The sequence below is a fragment of the Haliaeetus albicilla genome, chromosome 16 (genome assembly GCF_947461875.1).
Source record: "Haliaeetus albicilla chromosome 16, bHalAlb1.1, whole genome shotgun sequence".
In the NCBI taxonomy this organism is placed as follows: domain Eukaryota; kingdom Metazoa; phylum Chordata; class Aves; order Accipitriformes; family Accipitridae; genus Haliaeetus; species Haliaeetus albicilla.
Genome location: NC_091498.1, coordinates 27,215,610 through 27,233,819, shown reverse-complemented (window position 1 = coordinate 27,233,819; position 18,210 = coordinate 27,215,610). Strand labels below are relative to the sequence as shown.

The window sequence follows — 18,210 nt, the reverse complement described above, 5'->3', positions numbered from 1 at the left end:
AGGTGACAGATCATTTGGAAAGAACAGGGAAGCTATTCCAGAAGAACTCAATAGAAGCAGATGTCTGGCAGATTTAGGGTTGACAACTGGAGATCAAAATCTGCATGGTGAAATTTTATAAACTCATAACTGGTAGGTCTGAAACTAGCTACAGGAAAAGGACTTACTGTTGCTGTAAGAGGGCGGTAATCGTCTCAACTGCTCGCCAATGCCCCCGGAAAACACGGAGTGGATGCAAATGAAAAAAACCAACCAAAACAACCATTTAAATCATTAAAATTACTTTATAAGAATTATAGTGGACTATACCTATGCTACTCCTTGACAGAACATAAGAATAGTAAATCAAATAAACTGAAAATGAATGAGTTTAAGAGATGAGTTTTAATGCTAATTTAATGAGATTTTTTTTCTTATACAACCTTTTTTTAATGGAACTGTTTTCTGCAGAATGTCAGATATTAACGAATTGATTAGGAAAAAGGTTTGAGCGTGAATGAATGTACCTGTTGTTAGATTAGATTAGGCTAAAAAAAAAATAAATACAGGTTTTCAAGTTTGTTTTACTTGGACATAAACAGTAAGCCTGAGAAAGGAAATTAGCTGTTAACTGAAATTAAGTTGCCTAGGAATCCTGCATGGGGATTCCTGAATATTCTTCTGAAATAATCCAAACAAGCAACTGTCCAAAGATTATTCTATACCAGTCTCACCTAAAAAATGTTTTTATGTTCCTGTATTAGGAACTATTGTCTTTTAGCTTCTGGCTTTGACAATACATATGAAAGAGGAAGCTCTGAAGTATATTGCCTCTGGGAATAGTGCATATTTGAGGCCAAGCATGTTTCTAAATATGTGCTGCAGTGATACCTATGTTTTTAAGCTCTATTACAATAGATTATGCTCTACTACAATTTCAAGCTTGCAAAATCCTGAAATAATTGGTTCAATTTGATTTTCATCTTGCACGTGTTAATGTTTGGCTATTGTGAAGGGCTGAAGTTGAGATGATATATAGTATTAGATCGTTTAGATTTATATGTAGAATGTAGTTATACGTACATATATATATATATATATATGAAGTCTCTTTAATGGTTACTTTCTATGTTTTTACAAAGTAACCAATAATTTCTGTACGTGTTCTAAGATTATCAAGGAAATATGTTCTTTGCGAAAATCTTCCTGGGAATTATTTATCTGCTGGGGAAGGGGTGGGGTGGTGGAACAGGGCATGCATGGACAGAATGAACGGAAGAGGAGGAGGAGAGAAGAATTGACAGGCAATTACACTGATGTTTGATGGAGCTGTATTTGTGTTAGCACAGCCTAAAAACGCTAAATTGGAGGGGGAAGGGGGGGCAACAAAACCTGTACGCTACCCTGACAGTCTGGTTACACTAAAACATCTGTCGCTTGCTTAGATGCTATTTACAATGAGATTTTTGTGCAGATGACTAGTACAGGGCTATGCCTCTTCTGAGGAAGTTACGCAGCAGTGTTTATTCATCACCACCTGCTGCTTTGTGAGCAAAAAGACATATAGCTGGTACGTGGCTGAGGAGGATAAAATGTCCAAAAAAGAGAATGACTAAAGAAGGGGGAAAAAAAGGTAAAGCATAAATCACATACACAGAATTATCTTCTGTCATCAGTAACATGGCAGTTGGATTTGGAAGGTATGCTGCAAGGCTGTATGGAAAGTTATAAGCAGTATCACCTTGTTCAGAATTAAGTTATGTTAACTTCTACAATCTGCATTTCTGTAAAGAGCTTAATAAGTTAAGGCAAAAAGTGCCAAGGTTTTAATACATAATTTAACAATGGTTACACATGGAGGTCACTGGGCTCCTTCCCCACTCTTAATTAGCTTTTTGGAAAAGCTGATACACTCTTATTACAAGAGAGATACTGTTAAAATTGTTCCTGAGTGTGATAAATGGCATAATCCTGCCAATTGTTTTGTCTGGGGTTGGGGCTGCTAGTTCAATGGATGCTGCGTGGTACTGTTTTTCTAAGTAAAGAACAGGTATGCAGCATCTAAAGCATGTATTTGACTTTGGATATTGCTCAGCCCTGTCTGCTTCTAGCAAGAGCTGTAGACTGAAATGCAGTTTGAGTACCTGAAGTCCAGCAAGGTACTATTCTGCATATGATGGAAAATAATGTTTATAAAACCTCAGTTTGTAGAAGCTTGAGCAAAGCGGATAGGTGATTACAGAAAGGACTTTCAAACTGGATGGAAGTATGTGGAGGGATATCAAACCTCAATTAGAAACACTGGTGTTATAAGCCAAGTTCATCTGTGTGTGTTCTGTATGACCTCCTTTGCAAAGGGCTAGATCGCTTGTCACTGTGGATAGACTTCAAAGTTACAAATAGTCGAACTACTTGGGAGATCAAAGAGCTACCCGATGGAGCTTAGTTTATAGTGTTTTTACATTAGTTTATTTTTCTCACTTGCTTCATAAGAAAAATAGTGAGTTTAATGCACAAAATGTCACTTTTTATTGGAGTGGAATTAAGTGCTTCTCTAAAGTAGAATAGCATAATAGTAGGGTTGAGCTGTTTTGTTTTTAAGACATTGTAATTATGCTTAGTGTGAGTATATTTAGATAAAATGGAAAAATGGAATGAGTGCACTAGTTCTGTCTCCTGTTATATAAAAGCCACTGTGGTTACCTAAGCTATCTAATATTTACTTGCCTCAGAGCGTTTCTGCAATCAGGCTCAGTCAAATCTACTGAAATTATGATTCTAAAGGCTTTGCCCAAGGTTGGGGAGAAACAGTAACATAGTATTGCATATTGAAGATAATCTGTAACTGTAAAAATATGGTTTAAAGACTCTTGTGTTCAGTATTATAAATGATTCTGAAGCAGGCGGAGTAGTTCCTTGTGTGAAAGGATGCAAACGGGGAGAAGTCCGCGATGGCTTTGAAGAGTTGAAAGGTCAGTACGGTGATATTTGGAAGACTTTGGTAAAGGAAGGCATCTTTCCCAGAGGACAGCAAACAACAAAACGGAGAAGCTAACCACCCTAAATCCTATGTGTTATGGCTCTCACTCATGTAGCCTGTTACCAAATTAACTTTTTGGTGGGCTTCACCTTGTCACTTACAGTGCTATACCAGATTGTGCGATTAACATTTTTGTGTGACAAGCAGTTGCCAGACAGCTGGGGGTGGTAAAGAAAAGCAGGTAATTATATGCCTGGTTTGTGACCTGCAAAACCTCTTCTTTCTGTTAAATTCTATGACAGAATCAAGCCCAAATTAAGGAACTACAGTAGGCAAGTCTTGAACCATAAAAAATTAAAGGTCATTTAGTACAAAAGCATAAGGGTCAAAGAAAATACAGGAAAGTTGGTTAGAGAGGATTTAAGCACTTTATGTGGAATGTTGTAAGTCGTGATGTTTCTTAGAGGAATGAGTAAACTAAAGAAGAACACGAAGTATTAATTTGCATTTTGTAGCTACATACCCATTTTTAAAGTTATTCCCAGTATTTATGGAATTTTCCATGGTTAAATATTGATTTTTTAAAAATTAGCATTTGTATACATTAGCCTTCGCTAGCTAATGAAAAGTGATTAGCTGAAGGATTATGTAAAAAAATTCTTCATAAACTAAGATGTAATTTAATAGATTTCAAAGGGTAGCCAGGGTGAAGTTTTAAAATGTCATGGTTTGTCCTAGATTAATAATAAATCTCAGTAGAAATGCTCAAATAATGTATTGAGTGAGTTAATCTTTCAGTCACGCCTGTTCCGTTATGGGCAAAAATCACTAGCCAAGATAGTCTCTGTACAGTGTGAATTACATGCGGATAATTCTTTTATACTTCAGAAATCGTAAACAAACCCTTCATCACTTCCTATCCCTTTATTGGATGATATTAAATACTAATATATTGCTGCATACTTTGATTTGCATGTTCTTGGTAATAGACTTACCCTTTGGAGATTCACAAAATAAAAATCGGTATTGATGACAGCTTAGCTATAACTTTCATATTTGAGAAGGGATACAAAGAGTGTACTGTTTAATTTTAAGGCTATAGTAGCATGATGCTTCAACCTTACTCTCCAAGAATCTCAGCCATTTCCTCCTCTAACTGCTGCTTTATTTAAAAACCAAAACACTCCATTATACCTTCCAGTATAGACAGAATACAAGACTAGAAGATGAGCAGAAATATGTCAGAATAGGTTTGCAGACAATATGATCTTCTACTTTTTAAATTATCAGTTACTGTTGGGTATTTTTCCTGCTTTCCTTAATTGAATTTTTCCCAGTTCAGTCATCTTCATATATGCCAGCCTTACGCTGGGTACCTTGGCTACAAAAAATGAGCCCCATTTAAAGTATGCCTCTTGCTTTACCAATCTCTCAGCAGCCTATTTAAAAATAGGAAACAATACGCTGCCTTAAATTCAGAGTGATCTGCCCTCTGAGAAAGATGCAGAATACAACCTCACAAAGATGGAGCTAGAAATGTCAGAGAAACGCTTGGTTTCTTTTGGTGCCTTTTTAGCGAAGGTGATGTTAGAAGGTGAGTATAATCACAAATTTGCGTGAAAACGTAAGAGCATGTGGTTCCGAATACACGATTTCATATTGGTATATTATGTACTTAATATGTGCAGAAGCTGAAATGTGTCTTTAAGCGGACCTTTAGGAAGCTCAGTGTCACTGGGTTTAGCAATGTATTGTCAACTTTGGAGTTCTGCCTGAATGTGTTTGGTCTCTATTTTAAACAGAGGTGGCTTAAATGTCTCAAGTGCCCTTCACGTGTCGTGCTCTATGTTGTGATGGGTACTCACTAGCTTTTCTCAGCTTGGGCCAGAACGAAAACTCCGTTTTTCTAGTTAATTACGCTGTGAAGTGCTTTTTCTGGAGGGTTTTATTGAAAAGCTGGTGTACTTAGGGCCAAATCATCCTACCTCACGCAGAGTTCAAATAAATGACTTTTCCACAGAACCTATTGTGGTTAAAGAATGGGATTTGAAAACTGCGTAGTTATGTGTGTAGATGCCACGTTGCATGCTGAGCTTGAATGCCGACCTTCTTTGCATGAGCTCTTTGTAACGCGGTGCATTGCTATGACAAAAAATCATATCCCTTCTCCAACCTTCTAGCCAGCGGTTATTCAACAAGAATAGTTGTTAGATGTATTCCCCATTGCAAGAATCCACATTTCTTGAAAGAAAAGCAGCAGTGCATCCAGCCTTAAGGTGACTGAATAGAGGTTGACTTGTAGCTCTGTGCCTTGCCAGACAGTCCCTTGTGTTGTTCTTTGTTTCTCCAGTTGAGCTTTCCAGCCATTGGTACCGGTACATCTTCCTTTTACTTTTGCTAGTAGAAAACTAGATTAGCGAGGAAAGATGGGAATGAACAAAAGATCTACAGAGATAAGTGGTGTTGTTCCTGTGTTACTGTTCAGTGATTCGCATATGACTATTCGGATACATATTTCTCCTAAAATCTGAAAGGACAGCTCATGAATGAGTAAAAAACTTGTATTTATGAAAGAAAGTAATAAAGCAAAATGTTCCTGTAGAAAGAAAATGTATGTATCTAGGAAAAAAGTATCTGTCTATCTATATATCTCTCTATCTAGTTGGTTATCATAGGATTTATGTTGCAGTCATTTATTTTAGCATCCCTTTAAGCACAGGAATTCCAACTGGGTTTTGGAAAACATGTCTGAACTCTGCTTTCTGATATCTTGTCTACTTTGCTTGTTTAAATTTTTGCAAAATGAGTGTGCATGGGATGGTGCCTTTCACGCTTCTGAATGTGTTTCCCTTAGGTCCTGCAGCAATCTCCATGTGGTAGGAGAGGGCTTTTCTCTTTGCTTTTTTCATTATGTTCGTCAGCATTAGTCTTTTAGGTTTTTCAGCTACCTTAAAAGCAGGCTTATTAAATCTTTTTAAATTAGTTTTTTTCACTTATAACTGGTTTTGTATTTATGTGAACATAATTTTACATTCAACTCAATCTAAAGAAAACAAATTGGGGAACATGGTTTGGAAGCATATTCAAAACTTCCATATCACTTTGGTGGCAAGGTGAGCGGGAAAAACAGAGCGCTTAAGGATTGCAGTTTTAGCCTTTGGGCTCTGCTGAAATCCATTCATTGAATCAAGTTCTGTTTGATAATAGACCTCACAGGTGACATATGGCACACCCTATACTTGACAGAATTCCTAATAATGATGATAAAACAGTGCATTCTGTGAAATCTAGCAATGACATGAAAAGGTGAACAGAATAAGAAATTTTATGTTTTGCCACTGCTTGGAAATTCTGGTTGATTTCTTGTTGAAAGATGGAGAAGAAATTATTGTAAGGTAAATAACAAATTAGGACTACTATAACTTCTTTGTTTTACTACTTTTGGTAGTGAGGAATGCTTGAGTAAATATGTAAATCTTGTGGTTATTCAATGCCATTGTAAAACTACCTGTTTTGCCCCCTTTGAAATAGCTTGGTTTTTCTTATTTTTTTGATGTTGAAAAATTGCACCAGAAGAAGATTCCTACAAAATCTTAATGTTGTTTGAAATAAAAAAAAAAAAACAACAAAACCCCCCAAAACACCAAAAAAACCAACATTAACTAAGATTGTTCAATCTTTTGTATTAGTACTTTTTAAATATGAGTAATGTTTGCCACTTAGGTGTCTAATTTGATATATGTGCTGGCTTTAATTTGAAACTGCAGAGCAGTAAAGAGAATACGAGATAATTCTTAAGGGTTACAAAACCTTTTTAGGCTGTATTTTGAGAAAATATAAAATAGTAGTTTCTCTGAAGGTAGTGGAACCACAAGGGTTTTCATGAGCTCGGTATCTCGGCTCTGAGCTTACTTCTTACTGCATGTTTCAGTTTTCACTGTAGATAGGATCACAGATGGCTGTGGAGAAGTACAGATGCTGTTTTCCTACTGTGATTCCCAGCGCTGTACAGGGAGAAAAAAGCAATGACTTAACATCTGAAGTTTTTCAGGTAAACAGAACAAAAGTGTCCTGGTCATACTTGTTTGCTTTGCTTGACTGAGAGGTTATTTTGTTCGTTACCATGCGTTTGTGTGGACTGTATGTTTTAGACCATTAATGAGACGTGCTAGATGTATATATAATTAATATGAAAAATAAATGTAGTAACGTGGTAGTCTGACATGACTCCTTCAGACTGTACTTACTGCTTTTAAAAAAAAAAAAGAGCAATTGTTCCAGTATAATTCAGAGATCTGCAGGATTTTTTAACTATGCAATTATAGCATAATATTAGTGTGACAATCTCACTGTTGATATAATGTAGCAATTTTCACTGAGTTCCCATTAATTCTGTATTAGTGACATTTTTATATGATCTTGATAGTATAATCTTAATGCATGTCATATCTAATAAATTTTGAATTAGAGCTGCACTTCTAGCTTTTCAAAAATCAGGTTTTTAATAGGGTGTAACAGAAAACAGTTCAAAATATTAGGAAATTCTCATTATTTCATCAAGGAAATCCAATTATTGGTTAAAGCCTTACATTCCTACTTTATTAAGAGAAGTTATGCAGACCTCTTTATGCAGAGGGGATGGCACACATGTATATCACTGGTGTGAATAAGCGCATGCAATATGTTCTATTTGTAGCTTTGAAACGAAACTGTGGAACATTCTTCTTTTCTCACAGTCTCTTAAGGCCACCTCTCTTTGGCGGTAAAAACACTGTGACAACTTTGTATATTATGAAACAACACAGTAAAGCAAACCAGTATAGAATGAAGTGGAAAATGTATTTATGACCATCGTAAATGGCTATAGCAGTTTCAGAATGACACGATACAGGTATGGCTTATGTGTGTCTCTTCTATGCTACTAGTAATTATATTGCATGTTATCTGACTCTCATTTGCACTTTTGAGAGACTGCTTCTGATGTTATCTAAAATGAAGTCAGAAATTCTTATTATAATGCAACATTCCTTATGAGAAGATTATCAACAGTAGCTTCTCTGTGTGATTTCCACCGTCGCACCCCGAGTGTCTCAAATTATTTCACACCTTAAGTTCCCAACAGGTAAATGGCAACCGAATTATATGTGGATTTATCAAAAATGTGTAAGTACTTTGGGTATAGGAGTCTGAGTGGTATGGATACCAGCTCTGATGTTTGGATGGTCTGGATTGGGATGTTTGTAAAGTTGAAGACCGAAACATCCTAACGACTTGGTAGTAATAATTCTTTCTTGGATCACATTCAATCTCATTATAGCTGTAGAAGACCAAATGCTTTACAACCGGTTTTAATTGGATGTGATTTCTTTCTACATGTGGCTCTTTTTTCTTTTTTTTTTTTTTTTTTTGCTTGTTTGGTTTGTTTTTAAAACAGGTGGTTAGTTAGGATCCAAATATACTGTGAGAGATTATCTGCCCTATATCTAAGCATAGGTACCAGCCTACCTTTACTGTTTTAAATTAAGGAAGGGGGGAAGGGGGAAAGGGAAGCAGGGAGCTAAGTTTTAAATTACTATAAATATTTTAATGAAAAACATTTGTTCAGCTCTTCTAGGGACCTTTAATCAGTGTCTCAATTTCTAAGTGAAAATTTCTGAATGCTCTAATGAATTGATGCTAAAAGAATTGGTGCAAAATGGGCTATATTCTGACTAAGAGGAGACAATTCTTTAAAGACTTTTCTTCCACAATAAAAAACAGTTTATTGGACAACTTCAGCCTTATTTGATGTATCAAAAAAGCATTTGAAAAGTCCTCTTGAACTCCAGACTGATTTTAAAATAAAAAATATGTAATTTAAAATGGAAACAAGTCCTTAAAGCAATTTTTAGCATGCTCTGTGGTCTGTTGAACCGGATACCCAGAATAAGTCCATCCGCTGTGAAACGAATAAGAATGATTCCTGAACTCTCTAGGGCTACTCAGATGTGACTGAAATTTGTTATTCTTTCCTTGCTTTGTTAAAAATGTTATTAAAATACTCTTGCCTAGAGTTTTCAGTTTTAAAACCAATTAGTCTCACAGAAATGATAAAAAAAAAACCTTCTCTGAGACTTGTTTTTTATTTTGTCTGGATGGATTATCAAGTGGCTTTTGTTTTATAGAAGTCAAACTTATCCAACCTAACATATTATTTATTAAATTAAACCAGAAATTATTTCAGAGTTAAACAATAAATAATTCTTTAATGGACCTGTATGTAGATTGTCAAACTACCTTGGTATGCACATATTTTTTCTGCCTTCATTTTTGAATGAATGCTGACTTTGATAGAGATGAATTTCGGTATGAGAAGGCAGATTTGCTCTGAGGTGTCTGCTGGATATAAGCAAACCTCAGCTCTGAGATGCTAAAAAAGGAGTTTTAATGTCAATGACTGCTGACTGAAACACTGTTTCTGAAGGTCTCCTAACTCCTTTTTTTCAGTGACCTTGGTGAACCTGGTGGCATGTTTGATTTAAGTCTCAGTTCCGGTAGCTACAAAATGAAAGAGGTCTCTCTGAGACCTTGGACTCAAAGAGCTTGGTATAGTGGAGTCTAAACAAACACGCCACGCGTGACAGCATCTGCAAGTTATCAGGAATGATTTGTTTTAGATGCATAAGGAGAGATATTTGTAACAGCTTCCAAAGCAGAAGCTTCCACAAAAAAATTGTTTCAAGCTTCCTAATACCGAGTAATACGCTGCGGGTCATTTGTAGATGTTGACGGTTGATCCTAGCTCTTGTACAACTTAGGCAGCAAGAAGTAGAAGACTGGATTTGCCTTGTACTGCTTTCTTCTCTTTCTCCCTTCCCACTAGCACATACAAATTTAAATGTAAATTTATGGATGAAGAGGTTCAGCACTGCTGAATCTGTGGTCAATATAGGGAAGTCCAGAAATTCCTGAGTGAGTTGCTTCTGTTGTTGTTCTGTTTTCTGAAATTCTACAACTGCTTCTTATCATGTATGCAGTGGTGGGATCAAGCCTTGTAGTCACTACCAGGTTTACTGCAGCTGTAACGTTACATAAAATGTAGGCCTTCAGTGCGGAATGAAGGTAGGCAGCCCAGATATGTTAAATATTAAATATATAATCATTGCTGTTTTGGACAGTGGAAAAAAAAGTGTTTTGTAGAATGGAATCAAACTTTTTTTTTCTGTAATCATATGCTCATGAAATTGCTCATTTCTCTGTACTTTAACAGCAAACCTATGTGGGCTGCATATGTTTGCTAAAGGTTCAAACAGTAGTTTCAAATGGAAGTCTAACCTGCTAAAAGCAGGGTTAACAATGAGGTTAAAATTAAGTAAATTTGCTTCTTTATTTTAATGAACTTGCTTCTGAATTGGCTGGTTCTTAGATTTAAAAGGGGTTACCTTGGAAATCTCTGACAAAGTTTAAATGACCTTCAGAGAGACCTTTGCAGCAGCTTTTACTCAACTCTGATGTTTAAGCTATAATTCCAGCACTGTGGTAGCCAGGATTTTTTTTTTTTTTTTTTTTCTTGGTACTGAAGTTAGTTAGGCACTATTCTTGGGCAGTTGCATCATTTGTTTTAGCTGAATACAAATGAAGATGATGTATCAGTATGTTGTGAGCTAGTACTCTAACACCGTTATGTTACGTGGTATGGTATTTAAACTTACTGCTAGAAATTTATATTTTAATATTTAAAAAAAAATAGCGATAATGGCATATCAGACTTCCTCTGAGATGCTGTGAAAGGTGGATTAGCTAACTGCGATTCTGAATATTTCTGCTATGTGCATACTTGTAAGAAGTAATAATAAATATCCTGTCTCACCTGAAATATATTCTCTTAAATGAAGGTGAAATATAGACTCTTAAAGAAGAAACTGCTAGAAACTCTTCCATGCTTTTTACCTGCTTTTGCCACTCACAAACCTTCCTTTGCCATGCAAGCAAGTCTCCAGGGCTTCATCATGCAGAGCAAGTGGATTCCTGCAGTGTTTATAAAAGCATGCGTGTTGAAGATTGAGTTGGGAATCGGTCACCCCAAACGTATTATCTCACAAAGCGGTATTGTTGATGTGTCGGGTTTCAATCAAGAGTAGCAATGAACTGTGTGCATTAATTCTATGTATGTGTTTGTGCTGATTGTGTTTGTACATGTGGATGTGAAATATTAGGCCCAGTGTATTGAAATACTTCACCCTGAGACTTACGCTTTGCCTTCCTATTTTAGTAAGAATGTTTTGCCCTTCGGTAGCTTAGCAGATTTCTTAAGAGTTTAGTTAAATCGGGGACTATTTCCAAAGGCAGAGAAACTCCCCACTCGGGGCGGGGGAAGGAATGAGAAGATAGAGTGGGAAAAGTGGGAGAAAAATTGGGAAAAGGAATGCCAAATCTATTTTTAAAGTGAAATCTTTCTTTGAGAAGAGAGAGAAATATAAGAGCTGAAGAAGCGTCTCGTGTAAGTCGCTTGTCCCTTCTGCTCCTGCTCAAGTGGTAGTGTTGTCTTGGAACCCTACTTACACTCATCTTGCATCACTGAGGACTGCAACGTTAACTAGCTCACAACAACTATCCTTAAGAAGAGTGTGCTGTGGTTTTGTACTTCCCCCGTTATTTAAGATTCTATTTATCATACTGTATTTCTGAGATTATAATATTACTTGGGAACTCAGTGTGTCTGGCTGGTCTTTTTAAGACATAGAAATGCAGTATGTTGTATACAGTGTTAAAATGTATCAAGCTACTGTTCTAGTTATATAAAATCGTGCTTCAGTTCAACAAAAATAGATATACATGTTCATACGTATGTGTGTATGTATATGTGTACACACACACACATAAATTAAAAACCTGGCATTCTCTGCACTGCAGTGGTGATAGAATATCTACATCATAATGTAGTCTACTTCACAGAGCGCTGGACATGAAATTGGGTTAGCTGAGTTCTACCCATAGCTTTACCTCAGTCGTAGTCTTTTTTGCAAATAGAAATTTACCAATTGCATTTGTAAAGCACCCTGAAATGAAACGCATTGTATTTTTTCCAAAGGGTGTGACCTTATTCTTCTAAAAGTCTTCTGTGCAGTCTCATGAAGGCTTCAACATCTAGAATTTTAGTATTTGACAGCAAGATAAGTTAATGGTCTCTTCGTTAAGTGTGTTTATAGAAATTTCTCTCTGTTAACACGTATGCATTCAAAATAACTGAATATAATGTACACTATCATTTCATGATTGCTTTTTTTATTACCATCGCTTCCAAACAATGAAAATAAAATTAGGACCCCTGCTATAGTAGTTACTACATAAATACAGGCATAAGTGGATGTCTTTCTGCTCTGGCAAGCAAAAGTTTGTGCTGTATTTTGCAAAAGGAGACAGTTGATTCGTTTTCCTCTCTAAGGTAGGCAATGGTATTTCTACACCATCGGTGTATTTAGCCAAACTTGCAAGAACCTGTGTGACAACTAGTGTTTGAAATGCCTTGGAATTTCACAGTAATGGTTCCACTGTCGTCGTCTTTATATTTTCCCTGTATGGTTGTTTGTAAAAGACTGTATATAATCACCTTACTTCTGCTTGCTAAGCTAGCAGTAATTATTTATTTAATAAGATTGTCAATAAATTTGAGCCAAGGTGTCTAATGTTTTTACATGGAATATTTCTATCCAAGGTCTTTGAAGTTGTTATACATTCATATTTGATCCTGCTTTAAGTGTGTCCAACACTAAACTAATTGACTATACAGTCTAAGTCTCAGAAAAACTGTGAACAATGCTCTCCCGTTTTTTGGTATGAATACATTATTCTTTTCTTAAGATGCGCATAACGCTGTTAAAATACATGTTCTCTAACAACCAAAAAAACCCCAAACCCTTCAAAACAATGGAAAGCTCCAGTTCAAGGTCAGTTAGTTGAATATGAGGGGAAAAAAGGATGCTTTTTTATGTCTTCAGGCAAACAGCTTGAGCACAATCAAGTCTGACAAGAGTAGCATTTGCGATTAAGTGCTCAATCCTTAATTATACAAGTTTGCCCCTAAAAATGCAAATTTTCCTTTTGTCCTACCTGTATTCACCGCTGAGCGTTTCCTTTCACAGTAGTACAATTTTATCTGTGTGTATCTCAACATTTAGGGTTGCAATTGCTGCAATCCCTGCTTAGCCACTGCTGCCATCTCCTAACGGCCTGGCAGCGTGCAGGCTGTGCCCAAGTGGATTGAGAGGACTCGCCCCCGTGTCCCGACCTGAGATGGGAAAGCTTGCTACAAATCCTTTCCACTGAGCCCTTGAGGTGTTTGTAGGTTGGAACTGAGCTGTGACAGTCTTTATGGGGTATTTGCATCAGAGCAGGACTAAAGCAGCAGTGTTGGTAAGCATGAAAAGCTTCCTAATTGTTCAATCAATTCTGATCAGGATGGAGGAAATTATGCAAAGAATGATAATGCAACGTCTGGGTGATATAGCGCTATTATAGCTGCCGACTACCTGTACTGGAGCCATTAAACCACTTGTGGAGATGTTCTCCCATGCAAGCATGGTAAAACCCTTGAGATGAAACCAAGACTTAGCAGCAGGCCTCTCTGTTCCACCCTCCACCCCCAAAAAGAAGCAGAGAAGTGGTAGGAATAAAAAATAATTCATCAAGTTGCAAAATTCCATGAGTTTTCTTAAGCTCACTCAGCATCATCGGGCATAATTTACTCCCCTGATGCACCAGTACCTTCCCCTCCATTCCACCCTGCATGTGTGCACATAAAAGGAAGAGGGAAGAAGTATGAGCTGCTGATACATGACTGTGAGGTGCCTGGTAGCCTGGGAAGGTTGGCTTTTTCTGGAAAATGGCAAGCTGACTGCACTTTTTATGACCTTTTTACTATTCTATCATAAGTATCCATGGTAACATGACTGTTCTTTCATGCTGGCATGTAGCATCAAAATAACAATAAATGCTGATTTAAATTAATGTGGTTGAATAGAACTTGCTGCCAGGTGTGCTGAAGAAAAGGTACTAGAGTTGGGACACAAGGAAGAGGAGTCAGAAATACATTATTTTATTCCTTTTTGGCTATGTACATTGCCTTTTCTTTTTCTTCTTTTGTCTTCCCTCCCTCTCAGTTTGCTACTGAAGAATGTAACCAGTAATTTAATTTATTAATTCTATTTGTATGCCATGTGAATGTCTTAAGGGTCATACTAATTTCAAAAAGGCTTCCATTCATTTCAAACAGTGAATTTCTATTTGCTTTGATGGAATCCAAGATTACTCCTCAATAAACAGTTGAATGCAATGACACACCAGTTTAAACTATGGAAACTTTTATGCTTGTGATATAGAATGTAGTTTCTGGGTGACTTTCATGTGACCAGACAAGTGCATAGATGACCAAAACTCTTTCTTGTAATGATCGTGCTTCATTCAATTGTAGACAAGTTTGTTTCCTTTTTTATTTTTTTTAATTGCATAGAAAGATGATTCTTGTTTAAATGTTATACTTACATACGATTTGCCAACAGATGAGCTTCACTTGTGTCAAGGTAGGGAATACCTGGATTCTGAAAACACCTTTAACGCTGACTTATTTAAATCAAGATTAAGATCAGGTGAAATACAAACATGGAAAGCAGGAAAAACGGTCTTAATTGCTCTGAAGGTCTTATCAGTTTCTGCAGGTGAGGAAGGGCTTTTAGAGATGGCAACAGTGTTTCAAAATACCATGTTGGAAGCTATTTCTGCTCTTCCTTTCAACTTGATGCGGTACTGGGGCGAATGAATCCCCAATTGAAATAGTAACTTGTGAATTCTGGCTTTGCAGAAACCATACCTTTTCCAGATGTAGTGGCAGGCTGATCTGTAACTTGACACCTGCTTGAAATAATTTCTGCCTCCGTATCATCGACGCTGTCTAGATTCACTTCAAATAAAAAATGCTAATTGTAAAAGATGGGTGGTGTTTTCACTGTAGGATTTTTTTTTTCCTTTTTTTTTTCCCCCTTCCAGGAGGCATTTCTCGGCTACGTTCCGCTGTCACCTTAGAGCCAAGTGCCCGGTGCCGGGTGCTCGTCCCTCCCCGGCCCCCAGCTTGGCGGTGGGTACCGGAGCATCCTTCAGGACGCGGCGGGAGGAAGGCTCGCTCGCAGCCGGCCGGGCTCTGGGGGCTCGCAGCGGCGGCAGCCGCTCGCTGTGCTTCGTGACATCACTCCCGGAGCTCAAATCCCCCCTCGGAGCTCCCTTTCCTTACTCGCTCTGTTGGGCTGTCTGCTCTGGTTGGGTTAGGACCCTCCCGCTGCAGGGCGGGCAGCTCCCCGGGCGAGGCGAGGCTGAGGAGCTGCTGGAGGAAGAAACGGAGAGAGGGGGAAAGAGTCGGTGGGAAGAGGACAGTGAGGAACGGAACAAAACAGAGGAGCTCCAGGATGAAATTCATCTCTGCTTATTACTTGCTGCCTCTCTTTCCTGCACTGGTCTTCAGCGCTAGGTGAGTACCGAGAGCTATTTTGCTTAGAGTTCTGTTTTGTTTGCTGTTTGGTTTTTTTTTGTTTGTTTGTTTGTTTTTTTCCCCAGATTCAGTGCTCTCAGAAGAAATAATACAGATTTCAGCTTTTACTGGGGTAGTAAGTTTAGAGCAGATATCTTCTCTGATTCTTATCTCTCCCCCTCCCCCTCCCAATCCTCTGAAAGATACTGAGTCTTCTCTTGGTGTTTCTAGGCTTTTTTTATCATGTAAAAGAGCTACTCCTGTATAAGTTGACCCACAGCTTGTGTGATATAACAAGACAGTACCAAATATAAGCTTTACATATACAGCAGTAAAAACAGATAGACTCTGTTTCATTGGAAATAAGAAAGCCAAGCAGCTGAAACTGAAAACATGCTAACATTTTCCCTTATAGAGTGCAAAAAATATAAACACTTGAACAACCTCATCTCAGTTTAGGCTTCTGTATCTGAACACAGACCGAGGGCTTACCTCTTTTAACTCTGAAATGCAGGTGAGATGTTGCAGTGTTATCTCAACACCAGGAAACGTGTTTAAAAGTTGCTGCAATCTAGAAGCATTCCTTTCTGTGCAAGTATAATAAATCACTGAGAAAATACGCACAAAATCTATTGCAGCTTAAAAATAAAGCCTGTTCTAATAAGATACTGTGTACTGCTCAGTTGCTCAGAGATGGTATATTTTCCATGCTGTAGACGTAACATGTTCAGCAAAGAAAAGATAAAGCTGAGACACTCTATCCCGTTGTCTTGATGTACACAGATGGAAAGTTAATGCTGGGTACAGAGCAGATCTGTTATAATGACACTGCTCTCAGTTCAGGCTTCTTAACTTCCAGTTCCTTATCAGAAAATCAAGCCCAAATTTTGGCTGTGGTATTCCTCTGCTGTGTGAGAAGTTTATAGGGTACTTATTTCTAAGTCCGTAAAGCATGTTATTGGAGGTTATATGCATGTACGTTTATCAGGGAAATGTGTCTTTTCCCTTAGTTTTGATCTCTTCCTATAAAATCGTCACCGAAGCAGCTTTTTGCAGAAGCACTGCATGTTTTAAGCCTTAATTGTTCACTGAGACTTTAAAAATAAAAAAAGGGAAAAAAAAGCAAAAGTGTATGCCTGCTAAGTACTCAAAGTCAGGTACAGCAGGAGCACATCTCCTGTACATACTCAAACACAGGTAAATAATAACTGTGAAAATCTCTGAGTGGGAAAAGGCCTGAATGCAGGGAGAAATCAGGAGTATTAAAATGCTTCAATTACTCCATTACTTCACTCCTTTGGAGAGGGTTGTTATTGGTGAGGGAAGGGTACTTTTTTTTTTGTACCACTTCCTATTTAGGGACTGTACAGTGTCAGCCCATATTAACCACACTAATGCTCTTTGAAATACAACATTTGGAGGAAAATTGTAATACACTGTGATTCAATAATTATCCTTTCTGATTTAATAAGTGGTCTAAGGAAAAATTCACTAGCAGTCAAGTGTGAAACTTCTTGTCAATTTGGATTAAAAATTCTACAGTTATTTAAGTGATACAGGCTTTGCTACACTATGCCAGAGTTAAAAAGGGGAGGAAGCACCAAGCCAGCTTTTGCAGATGCAGGTTTGTATCTTGCATGAGCTTGTGCAGATTAAACTGGATTGAAGAGAGACGTGGAAAACTAGTCTAAATTTTCATACTTAATTATTGGTTTTATGAAGTGTCTTACAAACTACTCGAACATTCAGGGGTCTAGGCTGGGACAAGGTATCTAGCGTAAAGCTGTAAAAGCAGGTCCTCATCTTCTTGAGAAAATACTACCTGTATGAAAAATGAACTGTAGTTCATTCTTGAAAATTGTAAAAAAAAAAAACCAATCCTCAAGTCTCTCCCCACCTTTCAAAAAATAGTTGTAAAGAATACGAAGAAGCCGAAATTGGCATGTGAATACCAATTATGAACAGTATGACTCTGAGGAGTGGATATAGTCTTAAAAGAGTATAATTTTGAAGTACATGATGATTTATGTTCTTATGTAATTGAGGGATGAAAATGATCAATGTGAGAGAAATTCCAGTTAAAATTCCACCCAAGTACAGTATGTGTTGCAAAGTGAAGTTTTGCTTTTGATACCACATTGGTCATCCTGGTAAAAAGGAGGCTGAAACTCTGCTGTAGAGTTGGAGATTTATAAAAGTCCTGGATTACTCTGTTCAGCAGTTGCTTTCAGTCACTTGATTTTTAACTGGCTGTGTAGAACATAGAGTAATTTTTCAACAGTACATGATGGAAGTTTAAAAAATGATACAGTGCTATCAATGTGCCATCTACTGGAAAGAGATTATGCTTTAATCTCCTTCAGCAGAAGGCAATTCTGTCTGTGGCAGTTAGTATTTCTTGTAAACATATGGTTAATTCATTGGTTGGACCCAAATAGAGTAGGTTTGTAGGACTAGTTGTGTTCGCAAAAAGCAGGGTCTAATATCCTGCTGTGTGAAATTGCTTAGCTAAGGCAAAGCATCAGCCTTGCAGGGCAGAAAGTTTTCCATCATGAGGATTTTTTTTTTTTTTTAAGTCTGTACAGAAACACAGTATCTTCATTTCATACATTGGTGCTGAAATCAGTGAGCACAGTACTTGCTGCAGAGGTGGACAGCTACTGCTTTTTGTTCCTTGTCATGTGGTGATGCCATCTTCTTTGCATCATGTCATGGTGAGAGTTTTGGACGACCTCAGCGTGTCTTCATGCCTAAT

At 37.4% G+C, this 18,210-nt stretch overlaps 1 protein-coding gene across 2 annotated transcripts in view; it reads left to right on the top strand.

The window, feature by feature from the left end:
* Window positions 1-18,210, top strand: part of LUZP2 (leucine zipper protein 2) — a 326,231-nt gene that overhangs the window by 104,167 nt on the left and 203,854 nt on the right. For both annotated transcript variants that reach the window (XM_069804063.1, XM_069804064.1), the window contains exon 3: window positions 14,981-15,455. In XM_069804063.1, the coding sequence (XP_069660164.1) occupies window positions 15,394-15,455 (62 nt within the window). In that variant the 5' untranslated portion in view covers window positions 14,981-15,393. The remainder of the gene's footprint in view (window positions 1-14,980; window positions 15,456-18,210) is intronic.